Here is a 21,196-nt window from a genome sequence, read left to right as displayed (position 1 = left end):
GAACAGTTTTGACTAGAGCAACTCACAAAGACTACGTCTGGGAGGGTTTGGGATGTGAATTAGTGGAGGGAGAACCTACAGTGATGAAATCATGAATCTACTCCAGTATCTCAGAACTCTGCTGGGAGCCCTCTCATTCCCATGTAGTGACCAAGATCCTCATTGCAAAATATGTGCTATTTGATGGACAATGTGTCCTTAATAAAAAGCATTAGGGAGAGTTCCTGACTGGGGGATGCCCCCACTGACAGACATGACTTGCTCTAGTCCTTTCCTCCTATCCCTCTCTCATCAGAACAAAGAGGGCAAGACAAGAGAGGCTGGGGAAGAGGAAGGCAGAGTTTAACCCTAACTTCCTCCAAAAAGGGGCAAACAAAAACCTTTCCACCTCTATAAACTTGATTACCTAAAGTTTTGCTACTATTACCTTTTTTTTTTTTTTAGTGAGGCAATTGGGGTTAAGTGACTTGCCCAGGGTCACACAACTAGCTAAGTGTTAAGTGTCTGAGGCCGGATTTGAACTCAGGTACTCCTGACTCCAGGGCCAGGGCTCTATCCACTGCGCCACCTAGCTGCCCCCTACTACTATTACCTTTTACTTTAACTACCTCATAAAGTTAGAGTTGGGGTAGCTAGGTACCACAGTGGAAAGATCACCTGGTCTAGAATCAAGAAGATTCAACTTCCTGAGTTCAGATCTGGCCTCCAGATATTTACTAGCTGTGTGACCCTGGGCAAGGCACTTAACCCTGTCTGCCTATTTCATCATCTATAAAAGGAGCTGGAGAAGGAAATGGCAAACCAGTCCAGTATCTTTGCCGAGAAAAGTCCAGATGGGGTCATGAAGAGTCAGAAACGAATGAACAACAAAAAAGATGGATTCTGTATCCTTACTGTTTTGTCTACCAACTTAAAGGAAGAAGGGATTTTTGTTCCTTCTCTGGGTCAGGAAAGCTGAAGAACCCATGTAACCCGGAGGCCAAGGTTAGATAAGGGGCAGGTGACGGAGCACAGTAAACCCAGGGTACGAGTCTGCTAGAGAAGAAGGAATCCCTCCGAAAGAGTAGACCAGGATTCAACTATGTGTGCTCTCCCACCATCCAGCTGGAAGAATTCCAGAAGTCCAAAAGAATTTCCAACTATTTAAACCTGAACAAGAATAGGGTATGTTTTCCAAGGAAGGAATTTGATAGAGATCCTAATTAGGACAACTTTCCTTAGCATACCTAAAATAAAGTCACCTTTAAAGCCTAGATAGCCATATAGCAAGTGAGCAAAAGATAAACAACCATAGCAAAGATTCAATCCCACAACCCAAAGAGGAATAACTGACCTTCATCTTCGCTGCTGTCTGATTCAGGAAGCTTAATTCTTCTCCTCTTTTTCTTCTGGCTTTCATCATCTGAGAGTTCAGCTGGCTTTCCCCTGTTGCCATCCAAGAATAAAAATGAGCACGTTTCTTCTCACCATCTCCCTTGTATCTCTTCTCCCTGGCCTCCCCACAACCACAGTGTCTTTCAGAAGAACAGCTGGTAGAGAGAGAGTCGGACCCAGTGACTGGGGTTGAGCTGCAAAGAGGAGAGGGAGAGCAAGCCGCCTACCACCTGGAAGTGCACTGTACTCTGCGGAGCAAAAGGAGGAGCCCAGGGAAACCTACAGCGCCAAGGAGGTGAGCTGCCTTGGGGATCTGTTCTCCCATCATGTGTGCCTCTCTACTAAGGCAATCTGCAAGCGAGCTTTTTGTGTACATCTGTGAGACAGTTATCCCGGGTTTATGGAAGAATGTTTTGCTTGTTTGTTTCTATTTCAGTAAGTGCTTTTGCTTTCAAAAACAGACAATGTTACACATGGCAAGAATTCATTAGCTCAAATGTTCATACTGAAATGGTCTATCATTCCTGCCTGATAAAGCTCACAAAATGAGCACCAGAGAGGGAAGAGAAACGTGGGCTCAAGTTAACAAGACTAGGATGAAAGAAGACTAGATCTACAACTGGAACTGAACTGCACTGCCACTGCCACCCCGTGACCAGAAGTGGTGATCAAAGCTGATCAGAGAAGTTTCTCCTTCTTGCTGTCCTTTCCAGTCCTCTCTGGGGGTACTTTTCCTATGTATCCTACCAGACTCCTCTCAACCATTCAAAGAATATCTGAGCACTGCAAGGGACAAAAATATGTACAAGAAGCTCGGTCCTTTATATAAATGTGAGTAACAAAATTTCTTTAGAGGTCGTTTAAAAAAAAGGAGGGGGGGATTTATCTGGTTAGGTGCAACCATGTCTTCAGATGAGCAAACAGCTGAAATGACCTCTTAATTGAAGTCCCCTGAAAGCAAGATTCCCAAGGGTCCCTTCTCCCAGGAAGGCTATTCTGAATCACCTTAAAATTTCACGGCAAAGTTTTATGGGAACTAGAATAGAATCATCATTGTTAAAATCAACATACTTGGTCTTCTCTTTTTTCCAATGTTTTTCCCATTATCACCTATTATAACCCTGTTTGTGTCAAAACAGCCAACTGTGAGTTCACAAGTCTGTTAAAAAGTGGACCCTTTTCGAAGTGACAGACGAATATAGAGGAAAGAACACTGGATTTGGAGTCAGAAGACTTAAGTTCAAATCCTGGACTTGCCACTTACCACCCCCTACGTCTATGACCACTTCACCTGGGCCTCAGTTTCCTCATCTGTAAAATGGGATGTTCTCTAACCTCACAGGATTGTTTTGAGGAAAATACTGAATCTACTACATATACACACATAGATATACCATACACACGTACTATATATGTGTGTGTATATACATATGGCTATTACAATATACAAGTTCATTATACTAAGTGCATAACTAGTACCTTGAGGAAGGGCGTGTGTAATAACATACAACCCACTTAGTAAGAGGAACAGACAGATCTCTATTATTATGGTATAGGTATGACTGGTGGCTCACAGTAGACACAAGGGCTTACAGAAAGAAGGGAAGAGGATAAAGATTTGGATCTAGAAGGGACCCTAGAGATGGTCTTATTATCAATCCCCTTATTATATAGCTGAGAGAAATGAGTCCCAAAGAGGTTAAAATAACTCCTGCAGGATCTCATGGAGTTAAGCCTGAGGAAAGCTAAAGTTAGTATGACCTTATCTGAGCTCCCAGGAGCAAGATGGAAATATTATGTGATGTTGAGGCTTAGTGGTACTTACTCTTTTTTTTTGGCGGGCCTATGGGGGCTAAGTGACTTGCCTAGGGTCACACAGCTAGTTGAGTGTCTGAGGCCGGATTTAAACTCAGGTACTCCTGAATCCAGGGCTGGTGCTTTATCCACTGCACTACCTAGCTGCCCCTGGTACTTACTCTTTAAGCTAACAGACATGGACCAAAAAGGAAGAAAGCTTCAGGTAAGAGCCCTGGGAGTCTATATTCAATGATTTCTCAAGAACTCTAAAGTACACTTCTACTCTTTCCCTAATAGATGGTAAGGTGTCCCTAACTCATATCTGGCTCGAATCAGTGGAGGGAAGGAGGCAAAGATGCGATCAAATAAATTCTAGTGGCACTGGGAAAGAGTTTACAAAAGGCTGCCAATCTCCAATGCCAACAGCATCCCTAAGAACATAAAAGATGGAATGAGTTGAGTCAGAGGAGATCGAGTTGGGATGAGACTTAGATGTTCAATCCCCCAGTCCCTAACTGGGAGGTAGCAAGCAGCCTGTTCTTTCAGAGACCAATGACCAAGGACTATAAAAACCACATTTTGTACCATATACTTTGTAAATGAGACATTCCACTAATATACAATATCTCTTCTCCCCTACCTCCTGCCCCTGGAAACTCTGCCAGCCCCACTTACAGGGCCAACAACAGCCATCACAGCGAATAGTGTACCCACAATTGGGAACATTTTAATCCATCCATATCACCTGTTCATGGCAAGGTGAAGTCCCTTGGATAGTGCTCCAACTCAGCCTGAAACCTCAGGAGAACTGGCTGACATCTGTCTGGCAAAGAAACAGCCCCAACCTCCCCACAAAAGTCAGACCTTTCTAGGGTCTATCGGTCCTGACGGAGTCGCTCAGAGGTTCTTTCAACAGACTTACTGCTACCGACTATGAGGTAGTGTCTCAAACTTCTGGACCCATTTTTAATAGCTTACGTGCTTTTTAGTTTCTCTTCTAATTACCTTTTACCACTTGAAAAATAAACTCATTGATAGAAAAAGTAAACACAGAAAGTCTTCTCTTAAACCTGACTGGAAACAGTATCCCTGAGTAAACCCTCAATTGGCAATCTGAAGTTAGAAAAAAGAAAAAAAATTGGTGTTCTTAGGTTATGTCTATAAGACTAAAATAAAGACAGGGAGACAATGAGCCAAGCCTGAAAGGGTTGGCTTCATGAGATACACTAGTACTTGTTGGCTTTTTACTTCATTCTGGTTATATGGCTCTATCCTATGGTACCAGGAAGGCCTCACCACTCAGCTAAAAACCACTGGTGTCAATAAACTAAAGCTCAGACCTCCTGGCCCCCAGCAGAGATGCTTTTCCTCCAAGCTCCACAAAACTTTCCTACCTTTTTTTCTCCTTTTGCTGCATTTTAACAGGCTCTACTTTCTTGTAGGGTTTCTTCAGGCCTCCAGGGCATGCCAGCTTTGGTTCAGGGACAGAAACTGGAGGTTGCTCCAATGTTTTTTCTTCCTTTACTGCTTGTTCTGAGTCCAAATTGACTTTAAGTTTATCTGTGAACACAGCAGGGTAAGTTTTATATATATATATATTACCTTATCACCACCTCTTGAATCAAGCACACCAGTCAATACTTTCACCTCATAAATTAATCAGTATTATTAGGCACATATCTGAGTTTTAGCTCTTTTAGAATAGAAATCTAATCACTATCTTTTAGAATTTATACATGTGAACCATCTCCTCAGCTTTTTTTCCTTCATATTCCCCAGAGGCCTTCTAATACAATTCATAACCAAAGCTCTACAATATCCTCAACAAGGGGTTATACACCCCCATGACTCAAGAAGTTCTAAAAAGAGCCTAAACCCAATTCCCTTTATCTTCTAGTCAATGGACCTAGTTTTCCCCTGTGAAGCCACATAGATCAGACTAATTCCTTTTTCATATGATAGTCTTTTAAAATTTTTGAAGACAGGCATCAAGCTACCTCTTTGTCTTGTCTTCTCTGGCCTAACCTCCCCAGTCCTTTAAGTCATACTGAGCTTACAGTAATTTAAATGCCTAAGTCTTTTTTTTTTTTGGGGGGGGGGGGGGATGAGGCAATGAGGGTTAAGTGACTTGCCCAGGGTTACACAGCTAGTAAGTGCTAAGTGTCTTAAGTCACATTTGAACTCAAGTCCTCCTGAATCGAGGGCCAGTGCTTTATCCACTGCGCCACCTGGCTGCCCCCAGTCTTTTTAAAAAAATGCTATCTGAACTACATCTCCCTCATCCTATACTTGCATAGTTGATTTCTATTAACCTAAACAAAGGACTTCATGTTTATCCAAATTAAATCTTATCTTGCTAACATCTGAAATATATGGCAGTAGTCTCTACTTCCAACATTGTCACTCCCAACTTCTGCTAAGGGTTTTCCCCCATAGTAAGTACTCAATAAATGTCAAATGACCATTAAAGATTGACAAGGGAATAGGAAAACAAAAGAAAATAGTCGCAAAGTCTTTTGTGAATCTGAAAGATGGATTGTGGCATTGGTCCAGCATCATACTCCAGACCAAATTAAAATGTGAAGTGGTGGTGTCCAACCTTCTTTATGGCTGGGACCTGACACTTGATCTCTTTAAGGAATCTCATAAGTGTTGCCAATAAACTGCGATTAACATTAAATGGCAAAGTAAGATCATTAACACCAAGATCCTAGAACACAGCCAAATACCAGCCCCAAAGCAAGGCTTGTTGCAATATAATTCCACTGGCCAGAAAATAAAAGAATATCCAACTAGCCATTGTGTGGTGCACCAAACTAGGGCAAATGCAAATTAAGATGGACATGGGGGAGAAAAAAAATCTTTGGGGATGCACCAAAGCAAAAATTCAAACAATGGGGCCTAGCTGTGGGAAACCAATGCAGCACAGACTAGCTTGGCACACGGTGGACACAGATCACTTGGGCTGGGTTAAAAATTAAAAAATAATAATAAGCCTGTAAAGTAGTACAAAATTGGGCTCAACAAATTTGCTCTGGACCTAAGAGCTGGATCAAAAGTGGAGACACATTTTCCAATTTCTCAAATTGTATGTTTCACTGACAGTGACACTTTCCCGGATCGCTGATTTCTAAATTCTCCACAGGAGTTACCTAAAGTCCTGAAGACCTTCTAATAATGCTCTCAGATCATCAAGGTAGCACTCAAGCTGTCCATCTTTCTTCCCTCCCTCCAGCTCCACAAATGAACCACCCATGTTCTAGTCATGCATGTCCTTAAAAATCTATTTTGTCATTTTTCACATGGAAGTCATGGGCATGCCGTGGACTACTTCTATCCATCTTCTTCAGAGCTTTCCACTGCCCTATGAAGACCTGGTAAGTTTGAGTTTCCTGTGGGTTTGGTCTTTTTGTAATCCACAAACCTCATTAGGGGAATACTAGTGTTAAAAAGCAGTGAACAGTTGGGTATCATCGAAAGTGTTAGGTAGTTTTCTAAATATGAGGTTTCCAGATTTCTGCCTCTTGCTCAATTCTTGGCTTGGATCAGTCTGCCTGCATCAACTGTCTAAGACATACCTACTGATGGACAACTGGGTGGGCTGCCTGTCCAACTACGGTACATTTCAACAAAGATGCAAAAAATATATTAGATTTTACACATAAACAAGCAGATAACCTAATATTTTTGCTTCAATATTTTCTGTCTCAGCTGGCTGGAGTCTCTTCTACCTGTTGAAACTGACAACTCTCTTTACCTTCATGAGAAAAAAAATGGTAAAAGATCAGAGAGACAGATTACAAAACAACAAAATGAAGACCTGCCTAGCAATTAATCTTCCAAAAGCAGAACTGCCTTTGGAGCTGCCCAGCACCAGAAATGTGCAAGCAGAGATGAGAGTACCATTTAAGAGGGATGTTGTAGAGTTGATTCCAGCACTTAAAAAAAAAAATTATATATGCTAGACGGCTTCTGAGGATCCTTCTATTTTTGAAATTCTATCATAGATATATGAACAACAACAAAAAATCTAATTTCCATAACACAAAATACTTTTCGCCCCAACAGCCTAGAAAGTAGGTTGTACTACCATCCATTTTATGGCTAAGAAAACCAAAGCTCAAAGGAGTAAAGGGTATTCCTAAAATCCCATGACTGATCCTTAAATCTAGATCTCAATTCCATTGGGAGTCCTCTTTCCAATCCTCACTCTGATCAGGATTTCTGACTTCTATAAAGATGCGATGCAGTTACTAATATCTAAGACATTCCACAACCCCCACCCACTTTAAGGCCTCTTTAAAAATGGGAACAGTACCAATCTAACAGAGTCAGACCACTCCCTTGGCAGGATAAACAACCCACCTGCCCTTTCCAAAAGTTAATTCTCAATACCAGGCACCATAATAAAAACATTAGGTGCTGTGTGGTGGCCCAGTGTTTGCTGTGCTCTGGCATAAGACAAAGGGGGGATCTCTAAAAGCAGCACTAGGTTCTGCAAATGGTGGTTTTAGTTGCAAAGTGAAAAAGTTATACAGTTGCAAATGTGGAAAAAAACTGTTGGTTGCATACCTGTCTTTCCTGTTGCACACAGAGATTAGTATAAAAGGTTGTATGGAAAAGGATGGCAGATTTGCCACCTATGCATGACCTCATTCACAGCACAGTATGATGGAAAGTACACTCCATCTAGAGTCAAGAAATGTAGATTCAAGTTCCAATTCTGACACTATGACTTACTTACTAGCCATATGACATTGGGCAAATGATTTCCTCTCTGAGCTTCGGTTTCCTCATCTATCAAACGGAATAACCCTTTGCAATAATTATTTTTCTGGGCTACTGTAAGCAAAGCACTTTGGAAATCATAAAGGACTAAACGATGAAGAAGAGAAGCATCATTTTCTTTAAGATAAGGGGACTGGACTAGATCAGGAGTTCTTCACCTGGGATCCACACGTGGAGGTTTATGGATAGATTTCAGAGCGGGGTCTGGAAATGGGAAAAAAATTACATCCTTATTTTTACTAACCTCTAACTAAAATTTAGGCTTCTCTTCAATTACAAATATTCTGAGAAATCCATGGGATTCAGCAGACTCTCAAAAGGGTCCATGACCCCAAAAGGTAAAGAATCATTATCTAGAAGTAACCTGGCATAGTGCACAGAGGAACCTGGAATCAGTCTCTGTGTGAATCAGTCACACTGGCTGCACGATCTTGCTCAAGTCATATCACTGCTCGGGGCAGCTAGGTGGTACAGTGGATAGAGCACCTGCCCTGGAGTCAGGAGGACCTGAGTTCAAATCCTGCCTCAGGCACACTTAACACTTACTAGCTGTGTGACCCTGGGCAAGTCACTTAACCCCAATTGCTTCACAAAACAAAGCAAAACAAACAAACAAAAAAGGTATATCATGGCTCCAGGCCACAAGCAACTCTCTAACTCAGTTAACTTCCAGAGAAGCTGCCAGTCTACACCACTGGCGGAGGCAGGGCTGCATAAAAGGGAGCTCCCCACACTAATGAAATCACAAGTCAAAACAAAATTTTAAAAAAATTCTATTCATTATAGCAGAAGCATCTAGGAAGACAAGGACATGCTTACTCATAGCAGCTTTCCCAAAAAAATTGCTCATCACATTCCCTTTCCCTGGTGGTTTGCTGCTTGCTGAAGATGTCTGAAAGCACAGAAAAGAAAACAGTTTGTTCCACAATTCTGGTGTCAAGTTCATCCTACCTATATAGAAGCAGTCTTCACCTTCCACTCCAACACTAAAGACATCATGCAGGAAGGAAGAGTTCATGAATTAGATTGGATCTCCATGGTTCAGACAAAAGCACATATGAGGTGGAGCCAACTGTCCACCTTAATCAATACTTGTCTGACAGTAACATTAAGAGATAGATGGGAGAGGGCATAATTGGTCTGTCTCTCTAACCAAAAAAAAACCCCCCAAAACCCAAAGGTTTCAGATAAACTTCCAAATGACCCAGTTCTTCTTAGTAATTCATTATAGATATATAATTAGCAAATGTATTTAAACTGTTCTGAAACCTAGGTTTAGACCTGCATTCAAGTTATAGACCCACCATTTACTAGTGATGAATTATTTATTCTAGTCTATTAACCCTCAGTTAACACTAAAGAGTGGCTCACATTTATATTTTATAAAACACTTCCTTTATAACAACCGAGTGAGGTAGGTAGTACAAAATATATCAACCCTATTTTATAGATGAGAAATCAAGTCCCGCTCCATAAAGCTATTGTAAAGATCAAACAAAATAACAAAGACCCTTTGTAGATATTCCCCTGGTGTCACTCTCAGAGAACAAGTACTATAATTGTCATGTCTTTCTGTGATGCTAACTGTGGGGAGACCCTGAGTAGCTGTACCAGTGAAACACAGGCTGTGTGTCTAGTCCCATCGTACCACAAAAGCTCTAAACAGAAGCCCAACAGAGGATTCGACATCTCCTGGGTGAGTACAAACCCACAGTTAACATGGAAAAAGACATGACTAAGTAAGCCACTCTTAAAATTGTTTTTTAAGCCCCAGCAATTGATGAATAAAATCAGTAAAGTACAAAGGGACTACCATCCACACTGGGGAAGGCAGTACACACGATATGGAAACCCCAGACCCTTACAAATATTTCTTCCATAAAATCTCCCTAACTTTGACAGATATGCTACTTTTTATTTTACACAACCAAACTTCTCTCTAAATGATGTTTAAAACGTATCTGAGCCAACTGTTACTGAGTAGATGTGTACAAAGCAGGGAGATGAGGCAATGAGGACACACATCTAGGCAGGCACCTAACTGAATTATGAACCTTATCACTATATTAATGCACTTAAAAGTCAAAATTTAAAAGTGAAGAACATTTATAAGGCAAATCCATGAGAATTCCAACCTGATAGAAAGAGAAACAATGGAGGATTAGACACTGGAGCAAGTTCTAAAAAGGAACAAAAAACAGTCAGCCAGAAGATCATAGATAAAGAGCAGAAAGACCATCTGGTCCAACCTCCTCACATCTAACAGAGAAGGAAATAGGCCCCGGAGTCAAGGGACTTGCCATGGGTCACACAGCTGACATAAGCAGATCTGGAATTCAAATTCAGGTCTTCCAACTGCAAACTCAGTGTTTTTTCTACCATACCATGCCCCCTGTCTCACAATGAGAGAAAAATTACAAGCATTATTGAATTCAAGCTAAAGTTGATAATGTTATCATTAAATATTAAAATATTAACTAAAATAATTTAAGTAGCAGGATGTTAAAAGACAACCCGCATCATACAGGGAAGATGCAAGATTCAATGACTAACTTACATTCGTTGCCTCTTTTGACTCTGTTTTAGTCTCCTTGTGCGTGTCTTGGGGTTTGGAAGCCATTTTGGAGGCAAACATTCCCATAATCCCTTTGGGATGCTGTGATGTCTGTTTGGTAGCAGGTGGACCATGGCCATTGGTTGTAGGCCCACCATTGGAGAGGGCCTCATTTGATGTCTGAGGATCGGCCTGTCCAAATTTCTCTGAAGGGGACATTTCATCAGGGCCTCTGGGGACGGCAGCTGCACATCGGATGGCACTAAACCTGGGGCAAGAAAGCATTCTATTAGCTTCATTTCATGACAACTTGAAGCCAACCCTGGCTTTCCTTTCCATCTTAACCTTTCCCCAAAAGAACACCATCTCAATTAAGTCCAATTACTTATTCCAGTTTCTGGAAAAGAAGCAACCCAATCCAGAATTAAATATGAACCAGCAAGTAACAACAACAAACCTCGACACAGCCACTATTAATGTGAAACTGAACATCTTCACTGGGCTCTTAATCCTAAATCCATAATAGCAATTATCTTATAGATATTTAGTAATTAATAAATATGAAGTTATGGGGCTTAAACATAAAATTACTGGCAAATTTCTTTGCTGGTGCTAGTCATGGTTTAGTACAAGGGTTATCCAGCTCCAAAGACCTATGGCTACACATCCATTTACTACACTTAATTTTCCTTAATATCAGTTAGTGGTCCCACATGGGTTTGAATACACAGGACAGGTGGAGGAATATGCTGAAATATTTTGCAAATATTAATCATGAAATAATCTCTCATCTTTGTATATTTCTTTGTCACAGAACTCTAAAACATAAAAATAGCCAGTTCAATACTAATGAAATGAATTAAGTTTATTATTTTATAACATATATGCATTTGAGTAAACCAACAGGTGGATATATCAAATAATTTAAGTTGACGTTTACACAGTTAAATTGTCATCACAGCAGATGCTGACTATGACTCTTTTGAATAGTGTTATACAACAATTTTGTTACATTCAAAAATTCAATCTGAAAAACCTGAAATGGCTACTATTTGCAAAGCACTGTAGTAGGAGCTAAGTATACAAAAGCAAAAAAGAAACCATGCATATCATCAAGGAGCTTATGTTCAAATACAGCAACAATGGAACAAATAGGGAAGGGGCATATTAAATATAGACAAAGTCTTTTGGAGAACATATTCAAGTGCTCAGTAAGCTGAGGTGATTAGATCTGTTTTACTTGGCTTCTTCTACTGGCTGAAATAGGAGCAACAGGTCAACAGTAAAAAGGGCAGATTTTAGATGAGCAGGCAGATTTCAGAGAAACCTGGAAGGATTTGCATGAACTGATGATGAGTGAGATAAGCAGAACCAGGAGAACATTGTACACAGTATCAACAACATTGTGTGTTGATCAACTGTGATAGACTTGATTCTTCTCATCAATACAACGGTACAAAATAGTTCCAAAGGACTCATGATGGAAAAGACTCTCCAAAAACAGGGGAAAAAAAAACAAAAAACAAAGAACTATGGAATATGGATGCAGATTGAACCATGCTCTATTTCTTTTGTTTCTCATGCTGTTGTTTTTCTTTTTTGAGGTTTTTCCTTTTTACTCTGATTCTTCTCTTATAATATGACTAATGCAGAAATATGTTTAATGTTATTGTACATATATAACCTATATCAGATTACTTGCTGTCTTGGGGAGGGAGGGAGATAAATTTGAAACTAGAAATCTTATAAAAACAAATGTTGACAACTATCTCTACATGTAACTGGAAAATAATAAAATACTTTTATAATTTTTTGTTTAAAGGCAGATTTTAGCTCAGTGTAGAAGAACACTTCCTAATGATAAGAACTGCCCAAAAGTAGCTTGAGCTGCCTATCACTACAAGTTTTCAAGCATAGGGTAGATTGACAGTGGTCAGAGATACAACTGAGGAGATTCAGGCTTCCGTAGAGGGGAGGGGCTGAATGAGATGACCTGAGGCAGTCAGAAGGGCAGTGAGTAAGAGAACTGGACTTGGAGTTAAGAAGACCTGAGTTTAAATTCTGCCTCATCGACACTAGCTGTGTAACCTTGGGCTAATCATTTAACCTCTTTATGCCTCAATTTCTTCATCTATATATGGGGGAAAATAATAGTACCTAATTCAGAGTTGTTGTGAAGATCAGGTGAGAGATCATGTAGAAAGCTCTGAAAGCCATAAAGGGCTATATGAATGCCAGCTATTACCATTATTATTGTTATTATTATTATTCCCATTCTTAAGATTCTAGGAGTTTAAAATAACAGAAAGGTTTTAGCCCAAAACATGGACTAACACATTTCTAATTTCTCCCCCCTCTTATTCCCTCCCCCCACAACTGCAAGTCCCTTCCCTCTAAGATTATTTTCCTTTTACATTGTACATGACCTGCACATATATAATTATTTACACGTTTTCTTCCTTATTAAAATGTGAACTCCCTGATAGCAGGAACCAGTGTCACTTTCTTTGTAGCCAGCATTCAGAAGAGTTCCTAGAACATGGTAGGTGCTTGACTGACTGACTGACTGACTACCAAAAATAACCCAAAGAAATAGCAATTTCACTCTCACTGATTAAGACTTTTAGAGATTTGCAGAGGAGGTACTTCCCTTTGAAGTGAGACTGGAACAGAGGTGTCAAACTCAAATGAAACAGGGGCCACTAAACCATATAAAGATCCCTGCAGACCATATGTTGCCTTAGAAATTAACATTAATGTAACTTAGGGAGTCCCACTATATACTATGTTCTATTGTTTTTTAATTGATTTCATTAAATATTTTTCAGTTCTATTTTAATCTGGTTCTGCACAGGGAAGTGAAGAGGATCATCATGTTTGACACCTCTGATGTCCCTTCCAACTCAGTATCACAACATTTCAGAGCTGGAAGGAATCCCAATGGCCATCTAGTCTTACCCAATCCATGGTTCTCCAGCTTCTGCTTGAAGACTGAGGCAGCCCATTCCACTTTTGGAGAGCTGTCATTGTTAGAAATTTTAACCCTGACACCAAGGTGAAAGGAGTCTTCAGTCATTGCTCTTACTTCTGCCTTTCCCCCATCTATTCCTCCTATCACAAGACAGTCTGTCACAAAGTAGATGCCACTGATTAGGAGAATGGCTAAGTAAGATGTGGCACATGACTGTAATGGAATAGTACTGGGTCAAAAGAAACAATGATGATGATGAGCACAGATAATAATGGAACTCACATGAACTGATACAAAGTGAAGTAAGCAGAGCCAACAAAACACTATCCAAAGGAAATACAGGGGCAGCTAGGTGGCGCAGTGGATAGAGCACCGGCCCTGGATTCAGGAGGACCTGAGTTCAAATCCGACCTCAGACACGTAACACACTTACTAGCTGTGTGACCCTGGGCAAGTCACTTAACCCTAATTGCCTCACCAAAAATTTAAAAAAACAAAACAAAGGAAATACAAAGAGTCACTAGGAAACAATCAAAAGTGAATGCAGAAAAATTACAAAAGAATAATCACTGCTCTAAAAAAATATAAGAAGACATTGTTTTCCACTCCTCTGCGGAGGAAGGAATGGGTATGGAACATTACATATTTTGAAACTATTTCAGTTTTGCTGATTTTTCCCCCCTCTTTTTCTTTGCTTAAAAAATCTTTAATCAAAACAAACAAAAAAGAAAGCTTCTCAAGTATTTTTATGTCCTGCCTAAGTCTTGTCTTATATTTTCTGTCTCTCACTGTCTTTCACTCTCTCTCATTCTCACTGGTGATATAATGGACCTTACTTCCAATCTGGTCTCAGACACTTACAGGCTGGGTGACAATGAGCAAGTCACTTAATTGCTACCTGCCTCAGGTTCCTCACCTATAAAATAGGGATAATAGTAGCACCTACCTCCCAGGGTTGTTGTGACAGGACCTGGTTTATACAGCAGGCGCTATATAAACATTGATTCCCTCCATTCCTGCCTTCTTTTTAGGTTCAACTTCCCCAGTTCCTTCAACTGATCCTCATATAATATGGACTCCAGGTACTTCACCATTCTAGCTGCTATCTTCTGGTCACATTCCAGCTTACAATGCCCTTCCCAAAACATGGTGTCTACAACTGAACCCAACACTCTAAACGTGGTCTGATGAGGGCCGTCCACTAAAACTTCCAGATCTCTTTCGAACTTCTCTAACACTTTACTCCTCTATCCTGTGTGTATGAAATCAAATTTATGAAGCCAAGTATAAGCCCTTACATTTACCCCTAATGAATTTCATTTTTTTATATTCTGCCTAATAGTCTAACGTTTGGGGATTTTGCACTGTGGTACAGTGTATTCGCTGCTCCTCCTAACCAAACCTTCTCCAAATTAGATAAAGATGTCTCTATTTCTCTGCCTGAGACATTAAGCAGCACAGCTCCCTGGGGGATCCCCCACTAGAGACATCCTTCCAAGCTGACATCTAGCCATTACCCACTTCTCTTGAGGCCTGGCCAACTTGCTTTCTCACAGCTGTGAATACAGCCACTTGATTCTACTGGAAAATCATGTAGCCCATAGCTTTCTACCTTTTCCACAAGAATAACTAACATAATACACATCCTTTGCTAAAAAAAAAAAAAATCTAGGTAAACTAAGTCTATAGCAATCCCCAGATCTATCAGTTCAGTAGCCCTCTTATAAAAAAGGAAGAAAAACCTGAGTCTCTCTGATGATTTATGAGATTAGCACCAGAAAAGGAGTAACTTTAATGAATTTAACCCTAGCACAAACAGAACAAAAAGAGAACCAAATAAAGAAATTAGAGATTAATTTTTTCCCTTAATATCAGAGGAAAGACTCAAGTTCATGAGAATTGAGCTCAAATTTATCAAATCTATTCTAGGATGATCATTGCTGAGGGTTAAAGAAAACAGAGTCTCTCAAACATACATTGTTCAGACCTGCTCAAAAGGTTGATGCAAGCTACAGTTACCAAGTTTTTCTGCAGGAAAGACTACTTTTGATTTCTTCCACACTAACTTTCCCCAACTCCCCCACCCCAACTTTAGAGTACAGACTAGACTTTGAGTTGGAAGACTCAAAAGTTTGAGTCTCAGTTCTGCTGCCGTTTACCATGTGACCTTGGATAAGTCATTCAAGCTCTACAAGTCTCCGTTTCCTCATTTATAAAAGATTTTCCTCATTAAAAAAGGTTAATAACACTTGTACTACTTCCATTCAAAGGGTGGTTATGAAGAAGCTACTTTATAATCCTTACAGCACTATGGAGATATTAGCTATTAGTATTATGAATATCCTTGGAGATGGATAGGGGTGAAGAGTATACAAATGACTTCAGGCCCCCCCTCAGCTGGGAATCATTCAAAAATTATGAAGAAGAGTATGTGGTAGTAGCAGCTTGGATATCAAGAAGATCTGGCTTCAAAATTTATTGATGGATTGTAATCTACTGATCATTCACTAAGTTTCAAAAGTCACCTCAGGCTATAGGGCAGCTAAGTGGAGCAGTGGATAGAATACTGGCCTGAAGTCAAAGACCTGAGTTCAGATTCAGCCTCAAGACACTTATTAGCTGGGTGACCCAAGGTAAAATTACTTAACCTGTTTGCCTCAGTTTCCACATCTATAAAACGGGAATAATAGCAGCACCAACCTTTCAGGATGGTTGTGAGCATCGAATGAGAGCTGTTATTATAGCTATTATTGTATAGCTATTATTATTAATATTAGAGTTTCAGAAGTTTTCCAAAGACCCATGTCAGCATAAAGTTCCTACATGAAGATCACCTTTTAAGAACCTATACTTACAAAACAATTTTGTCCAATTAAAGTTAGGAACAGAATATCAGCACTGGTATTAACCCTTCGTTCTCCCTAGCTACTCTGCTCCCTTACACAAGTGAAAATGGAAAAATGTCTATTTCTCAATTAAGGGGGCTATGTTTCACAGAACTGTCAATATCAACTGTTGGGTCAGTGCAATCTATTCCCTTCTTAAGTCTATATTTCTCAGCCTAAGGACTGGGCTGGAAATGGAACAAGTTGTGGTTCTAAATCTGAGCCAGGATACAAAGGCCCTCTGCTCAACTCTAAAGTTTCAACTCTCCTGATTCCACAGCACTTCTTCAAACACATGAAACAATCCTAGAAATGAGTCAGTTCCCTCGTGACCCACAATTTTCAGGGCTAAATACAAACTTCTTTATTGAAGATAAATTTTTCATACTTCTACCGGGAATAGCTTAAGTGAAATTTCATTAGAATGCTTCCTGTTACCAAGTTTTCCACTTGCCTTGTTTATTTTAGGGGGCCCTGAGCAAACTCCCTTTTCAAATTGCTTGAGTCCCTTTTCTTCTTGCTTACTGACATGCTGTTTGCAATACGGGACTGATTTTTGGAACCTAACATATCATTCCAAATTATAATGCAAAAAGGCTTTTCAAAAACGAATAATCATTTAACTTGATTGACACCTACCAGAGTTTTAATAATTTTTTTTAAATTCTCACAAAACAAATCACACAATTTTATTATTTTTATTTTTTCAGAACTTACTTCCTACCTGGGCTGACTGAAAATAAGATGTCCCTGCTAGACTGTGGACCAAGTGAGGCCCGGGATTGTGTCATATAAAGTATGAATCCTTCCCAGTGCCTAGGACAATGGGCATTCTACGCAGAGTAGATAATTAATGTTTGCTGATTATTAAATTAATGAAGAAATTGCCTTGTTCATTATTGATCTCCCCATCACTAGAGATGTTCAAAGAAGCTGCAAGACCACTTATCAGGAAAACAAGTAAAACTTCTTGAAGGAACTACAGATATTTAGCCCAAACTCAGATTCTATAGTGACTTACAGAGTCATCATCAGAAAAGAAATAAGATTTCATGAGCCTTACCCTACATGGAGAAAAGAAAAAGGAATAAGGTAGAGAACATTACTGTCTCCAAATATCTAGAGGGCTATCCCATGGAAGAGGGAATAGACATGCACTATTTAGCTCCACCGGGACAAAATTAAGGGAGCCTAGGAGTGGGGTAGGGGTGGGGGGAGTTATTGTTCTACAGAGGCAGATATCAATTCAGCATAAGGAAGGAATGGAGGAAGCCAGGAGATAGTTTCCTTATCACCCCATCAAGATTGCCACTAATTAGGGATGCTACAGAGCAATTCCTGTTTCTGGGACCAGGTCTCTGCATCTGGGCTAGAGAAGGGAAGGATTAGACAGCATTATCTGTCTACAATCCATGACTACTTTGAGGTTCTGTGATTCTAGTTAATAAGCATTTTGTGGCATACTGCAGTAAACACTGGAGTTCTTCCTGAGAGAGGCACAGAGGAACTGCATTAGGATTTCAGGATCAGGGGCTTAGGGAAATCCAATCTTCCTTTACACGGAGCTTTTGGGGGTTTTCAGCAGTGGCAGACTAGGCACTGTAAGGCCATGGGGGTTTAAACATAGCTGACATTTCACTCTAAGAGGGAGCCACTGTGCAAACAATTTACAAGACCAATTAGCCAAGAAGCCCACAGAGAAGGTTTCAAGCACTTACTTGCTGCAGCTCTGCAGGTTGGTTTTGAGGATGTCATAGTCAGTGTTGAACAGAGGCCCACTGTCCTTGAGCATTGCTTTCTGGACACTGTACACATGGATGCTGGCAGTCACAGCAAGCCTGGACTTCACTGCTACAAGTCAACAGGAAGAGCACGCTGTTAATACATAGTCTTCATGGCATGAAGAGGAATATAACAAGAAACCCTTCTGCATTAAACCATTCTCACTTTGTGGTAGTCCAACAGCTTTCAAAGGCTAACGAGCCACCCTGCAATAACATCAACTCATCTGTCTGCAAACACGGACATTTTGACAAGGTAGGTGGTAGTGAGTCAGGCAGCATAGAGCCCACTATCGTCTCACACATCCAGCGGGTACTCAATAAACAGTAACTGATGACTGATGATGACAAGCAGGGGTTCTCTTTCCCTAGGTCACTGAAGGATTTGTAGTCTAGCATACTGCTAGGGGGGAAATAAGGTTGCTGAAGGTCATTTCTGCCTGAACCAATATACATTAATATTTATTAATCTCTGCACAGAGATACTATTCTCTTAGGAAGATGCTTAGCATGGTTTAGTGGGACACACACTAGAACAGGAGACAGAAGCATGGGTTTGAGGGTCAATTGCTCTCCTTGCTACCTAGGTAACCTTCACTTCAGTTTCTTCATCTGCAAAGTAGAGCAACAATTCATCCCTGAGTACTCCTCAAGAATACAGGAAGGAATATAGGAACAAAGGCATACAGCATGACAGAGTAAAAAGGCCTGGGATTAGTTGGAAAACGTGGCAGGTTCTGCCACCTTGAGCAAGGCACTTAGCACCTCTGCAGCTGTTTTGCTCTATAAAAACAAAGGGATTGGATTAGAGGATCTCCAAGGTCCCTTTGAGCTATAAATCAAAAGAACACAATCCTTTGGAAACAAATAGCTTTTAAAGTCTCAAAACCTTTTTTTTAAACTTTAAATTTAATTTTTATTATAAATTTAACAATGATCAACAGGCATATTAGTAGAATTATGAGAGGACTACTGAGTCCAGCATCGAGGAATGATGAAATAAGTCTTCTCATAAAGCTTTGCCTGAGGAGACAGGATGGTGTAGAGTCAGAAAGTCTGGGTTCAACTCCAACTCTTCTACCTATTACTTTATAGCCTTAAGCAAGTCACAATCTCTGTGGGCCTCAGTTTCACTGTAAAAGAGGGGGCTGGGCTTAGTGATTTCTAGGGTCTCTTCCAGCTCTAAATCTACAATCCTATTACCCTCACATAAATGAAAGGTATTGGTGCAGAGTGGATACAACAGCACCTGCCTATCAAATACAGAAAAAACAGAGGGAAAAGATACATCTAGGTTATAGCAAATGCCCCAGACCCCATCAACCACCTTGCTTCTGCTACCAGAAGAATGTCAGTGTAAATGGCAAAGAGATGGGAGAAAAAGGTAACTACCGTTATTAACACAGTAAATTTAACTTTAGCTAACAATGGAAAGTTTGGTATGGAAATGGGTCTTTCCATACAAAGACAACAACCAATGCTTTGGTAGGAAACAGAGATCCAAGACCATAACATCTCATTGTTAATACAGATTCCTGGTGGTGGTGGTGGTTTTTGTTTTTGCTACAAAACAAAACAGAAGAGTTTTGTTATGGTGTTCAAACATTTAATATGGAAGTGACACGAAGCTCTGTGGGATTTCCAGAGAAGTTCTATTTCATTCTCTTCCCAAACAACTGTCAAAGAGCACAGTGCACTGATGAAAGGCTACTGTCTCTCCATGATTGGTAAAAAAATCTCTTGAGCTTTCAGTAGTTTGGAATGTCCATCAGAAGTTTTGAGGTCTTCTGATGAAAAGTGCTATATAAATGTCAGTTTTTATTAAGTTATAAGAGTGTGAGGTTAGGCAGATGGAGTATCATATTTTAAAAGGTTTGAGAAACTGGTAATAAAAGGAATTCAGAACTCTTCAGCTAAACAGTTGAAAGTATTATGTGCAGATGTTAAAGCAGCTTTTTATGATACCTACATTTTGGTACCTTAAGAGGAAAAACTTGCTTAACAACTCAAACACTTACCCTCCAGTTTATCTTCTCTCACTACTGCAACCTTGTGGCACTGCAAGAAATAACAGTTTATGTCCATTACAATTGTAAGGCTTGCTTTCTAATATTTCAATAGTACTTGGAAGGAGTATTAGGACAGCAATGAATATCTCAAAAATATGTGATAACCTCTATGCTCAGCACTGGGAATACAAAAATAAATATGGCACAGGCTTTGTTGTGAAAGAACTTAAATTCTAATTGGCAAAGAGAAGGGAGGTAGAAAAAAGAAAAGAGAGAGGGAGGGAGAAAAACATATATACATAACCAAGATGCAAAGAACAGGATGGTAAACGCAAAGGAAGGACTCCATCAAAGGCCTATGATAAATCTGTGGAGGAAAAGATCACTTTCTGCTGAAGGAAGGGAAGAACATATTAGGTCCTGCTTCACAGAGTAGGCAGCACATGAAATGGGACCTTGAAAGAAGAGAGGAACTTCAACAAATAGAGATCCTAAGGTAGGGGTGGAAGATAGGGACAGAATGATAGATATTGGGAAGAAGGAAGAATAACAGGTAACAAAGTTCCACTTTGCCTGGAACATAAAGTGCATGATGAGCACTAGCACAAGTTAAAGCTTGGGACAGACCCTTTTAAGTCTGTCCTACTATTTATCTTCTAAATTAGATAAAGGAAAATTACAAGGCTTATTTCAATATTACAAATACCAAAACTAAATAATTCCAAATTGCATTCTGAACCTTAAAAATGAGAATTTTCATTTGTGTGTAGACAGATATCAGAATTGAAAGACTAAGTCTTAAAAAAAAACAAACCTGGGGGCAACTAGGTGGCGCAGTGGATAGAGCACCGGCCCTGGATTCAGGAGGACCTGAGTTCAAATCCGACCTCAGACACTTAATACTTACTAGCTGTGTGACCCTGGGCAAGTCACTTAATCCCCAATTGCCTCACTTAAAAAAAAAAAAAACCTGCAAATCTCTATAATGTATAGCTTGCTTTTAAAAAAAGTATTCAATAAATTAAATGCATAATATT

At 39.9% G+C, this 21,196-nt stretch overlaps 1 protein-coding gene across 2 annotated transcripts in view; it reads right to left on the bottom strand.

Moving 5' to 3' along the window:
* POLD3 (DNA polymerase delta 3, accessory subunit) overlaps positions 1 to 21,196 on the bottom strand; it is a 72,220-nt gene that overhangs the window by 29,247 nt on the left and 21,777 nt on the right. For both annotated transcript variants that reach the window (XM_043998353.1, XM_043998351.1), the window contains 6 exons: positions 20,169 to 20,208; positions 18,088 to 18,220; positions 10,517 to 10,781; positions 8,779 to 8,851; positions 4,566 to 4,731; positions 1,334 to 1,425 (listed from right to left, as the gene is read on the bottom strand). In XM_043998353.1, the coding sequence (XP_043854288.1) occupies positions 1,334 to 1,425; positions 4,566 to 4,731; positions 8,779 to 8,851; positions 10,517 to 10,781; positions 18,088 to 18,220; positions 20,169 to 20,208 (769 nt within the window). The remainder of the gene's footprint in view (positions 1 to 1,333; positions 1,426 to 4,565; positions 4,732 to 8,778; positions 8,852 to 10,516; positions 10,782 to 18,087; positions 18,221 to 20,168; positions 20,209 to 21,196) is intronic.

Source organism: Dromiciops gliroides, chromosome 3 (assembly GCF_019393635.1).
Source record: "Dromiciops gliroides isolate mDroGli1 chromosome 3, mDroGli1.pri, whole genome shotgun sequence".
Classification (NCBI taxonomy): Eukaryota; Metazoa; Chordata; class Mammalia; order Microbiotheria; family Microbiotheriidae; genus Dromiciops; species Dromiciops gliroides.
The sequence above is the reverse complement of the archived record's forward strand: the minus strand, read 5'-3'. Positions and strand labels throughout refer to the sequence as shown.